Source organism: Teleopsis dalmanni, chromosome 1, assembly GCF_002237135.1.
Source record: "Teleopsis dalmanni isolate 2A chromosome 1, ASM223713v2, whole genome shotgun sequence".
Lineage (NCBI taxonomy): Eukaryota > Metazoa > Arthropoda > Insecta > Diptera > Diopsidae > Teleopsis > Teleopsis dalmanni.
In genome coordinates, this window is record NC_051846.1 from 233,778,746 (window position 1) to 233,783,434 (window position 4,689).

The 4,689-nt window shown below is 30.7% G+C and overlaps 1 protein-coding gene across 1 annotated transcript; it reads right to left on the reverse strand.

Moving 5' to 3' along the window:
* Nucleotides 1-293: 293 nt before the first annotated feature.
* On the reverse strand, nucleotides 294-2,733 carry LOC119672694 (protein crooked neck-like). The gene is made up of 3 exons (XM_038083811.1): nucleotides 2,507-2,733; nucleotides 1,480-2,452; nucleotides 294-1,423 (listed from the first exon to the last, which is right to left on the reverse strand). The coding sequence occupies exons 1-3, from the start codon at nucleotides 2,540-2,542 to the stop codon at nucleotides 366-368; spliced, it is 2,067 nt and encodes a 688-aa protein (XP_037939739.1). The 5' UTR covers nucleotides 2,543-2,733; the 3' UTR covers nucleotides 294-365.
* Nucleotides 2,734-4,689: the final 1,956 nt, after the last annotated feature.

Consider the following 4,689-nt stretch of genomic DNA (forward strand, 5'->3'; position numbering starts at 1 on the left):
AGACTTTACGAAGCAAGGAAAAATATTTTAAACTATAAAAGTTGAAAAACAGTGGATTGTTCCTGCATAGTTTGTTGATGTATTACAAAAAGTATAAATGCTTCATTTAATGTTAATATTTAATCCGCAAAAAACCAAATCATTAAGAGAGAACTATTTTATTTGAATATAAATTTATTTATTTACTCTTATATGACATTCTTTTGTCTATTTATAAAAAGGCATAATTTTTTTTTTTAGTTATTTTATATTCATCTCAGCCGTTTAGAATTTACATAGATAAATAAATGATATAAAGTAAAAATTATAAGTTGTTTTATTTGCTTAACTTTTTAATCGTTTATTATTAATCGTTTCAATATTATTTATATTTGGTCAGAACTTTCGCTTTCCGTATTTTCTGACGGGTCATTAGTTTCTTTAAGTTTTTTCCACATTTTCGCTGCTGCTAAAAGTTTCAAATTAGGACGTGCCATTTCATCCTCTGGAAATATGTAATCAAAGACTTCTTCCCAGCCTTCTTCAACACCGTCCTCTGATACAATTTTCTGTCGTTTCTTAACACGTCGTGGCATCTTTGCTATAACTTTCTCTAACTCATCTTCCTCTCCAGTTTCAACTTCAAAATCTCTCCATGCTTCTAGTAATAAAACCCTTGATTCTTTGTCACCAGTTTGTCTTAATGTATCATTGGCACGTCTATAAACGCTGCGTGCCAAACTTCTAAACAGTGTGGAGTCATCTTCATTTGATTCTGTTGTACATGCAGTCAACTCAAATTTAGCGTACGACATCCAAACTTTAACGTGATGTGTGCGTTCAAGTAATCGTTCATATAATTGTCTGGCGAAGTCATATTCTTCTTGTGCTACTTCAAAATCTATATAAGCTTTCCATAAAAGCTCTGGCATATCTAAACGCGGTTGTTGCACTGCAAGTTCAAAAATAGCACGAGCTCTATCAATGTCCCCAAGCAATGTTTCTAGTTCAGCGAATTTCATCCATGTTACACAATTTTCTGGTCCGAACTCGAGAAACTTTTCATAGAGCAATCTGCAACGATCGAACTCACGCAGCTGAATTTCAAGTTCAATATATCCACGAAACAATTTGTCATGTGGACACATTCCTAAACCCATACCTAGTATTTTACGTGCACGCTGCAAGTCTTTACAACGTATTTCGAACTGTGCATAATATAACCAGACTTTGCTGAATGTAAATTTTTTATGCGGCAAAAGTTCAAGACACGTTTTATATATTTGTCGTGTACGTTCTATATCTTCAGCTTCTAGTTCTTCGAACAAAGCATAATTAATCCAGAGATATATGTACCTCCGCCAGTAGTTCTTCTCATTACCAGGAGGTACATTTGAAATTGCGCGTTCATAAATCTCACGTATTATGTCATAGTCACCTTCAGCTAAAAGATAAAAAATTTATTAAAAATAATAATTTAACTTTCAGTTATATTCAAACCTTCTATAAGTCGCAAGTAATCAAACCAAGCATCGTAGTTCTGCGGATTTATGGCTACTTCTTGTTCATACTGGAATTTCCGTTTCGATACAATAACATCTTCTATACCGGCTCTATCACCGTATTTCTTTTCATGTATCGTATATGCCTTATATAATTCTTTTGTTTGTTCCTTAGGCAAATGATCGAGTGCATATTTGTATATAACACGTGCCCTATCATGTTCTTTCTGACCCTCCTCGAAGCGTGCAAATGCAATAAATAAACGTTCGTCAATGTAGTCATCTCCAAAGAATTCTACTGCGCGCTCAAAAACTCTCCGTGATCCATGTATGAAACCATGCGACTCTTCAAAACGTGCAAATTTAATCCAATTTTTAACATCAGGATGTACGTACACAAACCGTTCATATATGGCTCGAGCTCTATCGATTTCCTTATAGCGTAATTCAAAATTTACATACGTCTGCCATGCCTGTTCCTCTGGTTGCCATTCCATCCAACGTTCAAATACTTGCCTAGCCCCAGCTATATTCTCTAACATCTCTTCCATATAGGTATATTTATACCAGAATTGATTAACACGAGGCATTATTGTTACAGCGCGATCCCACAGATTACGTGCATGATTGACTTGCTTATTTTTCATTTCCATTTCGGCATATTTTAGCCAAATTGTGATATTTCGGTGTTCATTATCTAGTGCTCGTTCCCATATAGATCGAGCACGATGTATCTCTTTTTGGGATTCCTCCCATTGCGCATACTTTATCCAATGGCTTACCACCATACGATTTTTGCGTAAATTATCTTCAAATGTTTTACGTTTACGCTGCTGATAATCTGCTAACTCGGCTGGATCAGAGATTTTCTGTTTTGGAGGTGGTGGTAATATTTCCAGATCACGTTCTTTAGCCTCACGCAACAATTGTTCAGCCGTTATTTGCACCTCAGCGGGCGCTTTGTTTTTAACCTAATATATAATTACATATTAATTGCTAATAAAGATAAAAGAAATAAATATTACCTTTGCCACTTTCGGCATCTTTAATGGTTTCTCCATATTTAACAAAACTAAACAATTTCTTAACAAGAAAAATTTGCAACTGCAAATGTAAACAGAACCTCTTTTTGTGTCTGACAATTAAATTTAGTGTTGCCACCTGTGTATTATTGCGTGAATTTAGGCATTTTCCTCATAAAGGAAATATGTGTGACAAAATAGCCTCAAAGGAAAACAATTATTTTTTAATTGCCTTTAATTGGAAAATACTGCCCAGAATTATTATATATATAAATAGAATAGATGGTGACATATCTTACTAAATAGTATATGAATAAACATGGAAATAACGCAATTTCTGGGTTAAATATATAATTTCATATATTTATTTTTAATAATATTTTTAATAATTTATTTACAAAAAGAAGTTTTTCCAACAGCAGTGAACTACAACAACAAAAATTCATTTTATATTATTTTAATTAATTGATATTTTGGCTGACCATAAAACTCGAGTATTGCCAAATACCCATAATCAGTGGTCTTGAAAATATTTTTTGCATTTAATTATTCGTGAACAATTTTTTTGGGACTGCAAGTACCAGGAATCAAACTCGGGTCCTGTCAAATTTGAAGCTCAGAGCCAGCGCACCTTAACCAACGGACCCAAAACCATACTTAACTTTTATGTTATTTTTATGGAGTTCAATTACATTAAAAATAATTTATAAATAAAATTGTTTGTGATATTTGATTTTCGTTTATATTGGATTCACACGACACTTCTGTTTGTACTTTTAGCTGTCAAAAATTCACATTTTGCATTGAAAGCAACAACAATGAATAGCTAAAATTACAAACATGACAGCTATAACTACATACAAAACTCTCGTGTTATATTTAGTATTAATAGAACGTTTATATTATTGCAATTTATGTAAATATCTAAGATATTTCGATTTCCTTTATGCTGTGCTATATGTATATCGATATAGCTTGGTTCTTGAGATATCAAAGTTTAAAGGTGAACATTTTTTATATTGTTATACAATAACACAAAAAATTTTTATATAGCATGATATACTCATGTTAAAATTTTAAATGAAGTAGAGTGTAATCCACTCTACTGTTTAGCATAAGTTTAGCATGTTAAATCGAAATTGTAAAGAGGCCTAATTTTAAACGATATATTTTTGACAAGCATTCTTATAATTGATTTGGACCAAATCATTCATTAATTGACCTGAATCATTTTAATATTATTTAATTATTTGAATTTCTAGAGTATTTCACAATGCAAGTCATAGTAAGTACTTTTATTATATACAAATATTATTTTCATAATCATATTTAATTTATTGTAAATTTAATATCAAAAGATTTTAAATCTTTGAATACATCTACATTCCATTTCATTCCATTTTATTGGAACAAGATGATAAAGAAAGATATTTTTTTTATATAATTGTGGACCCTGCGAAAGTAGTTTAAAGAAAAAATTGTGGCCCAAAAAAGTTAACTCTAAACAGACACCAGTAGTATTTTTTATAATAACATGAAATATTTTAATTTAATTAACATTTAGTTAATTGAAACCAAAAGAACTAATAATTTTTCAGTATCGGTTGTGTTTTTTATTGAAGAGTAGCAATAACATAAACAATAGTCGTCCTATAATTTTCTAAGGAGAAATAATAAACAATTCACGTATTACCGATATAGATAAGAAATAAGAGTGGTATTTCTGGCGGGATTTAATGTATGCGTATTTATTCATATTATAAGTACCATCTCATCAAATTATATATAAAAATATATATATATTATGACAAATAGTAAACTTACTTTCCAAAATAGTTAAGAGGATACTGAGAGGAGTATGGTGGATCCACATATAGACTTGATAGATTCACAGCGACAACGGACAATATTAAGGCAAGTATTATACATTTCGATATAGAACATTTTCTTAGTTCTAAAAACAAATCTAGTTAACATATAGAAAATTTTTAAATCATTGTGAAATTTGTCAGTAATATCATTTATAAAATATTTTTATTGTATATGACTATATTCTATAATTAGCTTGTCAGCAATTTTCAATAGACTGCAACTTTCCATACGTTTTGGTCAAATTCGCTGCAAGTATTTGGATTGGCTTCGCTTATCTATCTATTTGATAATTCATTGACGCAAAATAAATAAAT

Bases quoted from the DNA above. Each gene is read 5' to 3' on its own strand.
- LOC119672694 (XM_038083811.1), bottom strand. From the start codon at position 2,542: ATGGAGAAACCATTAAAGATGCCGAAAGTGGCAAAG. The intron at 2,453-2,506 runs GTAATATTTATT...ATTATATATTAG, and splicing joins AGATGCCGAAAGTGGCAAAG to GTTAAAAACAAAGCGCCCGC. The intron at 1,424-1,479 runs GTTTGAATATAA...TTTATCTTTTAG, and splicing joins TTACTTGCGACTTATAGAAG to CTGAAGGTGACTATGACATA.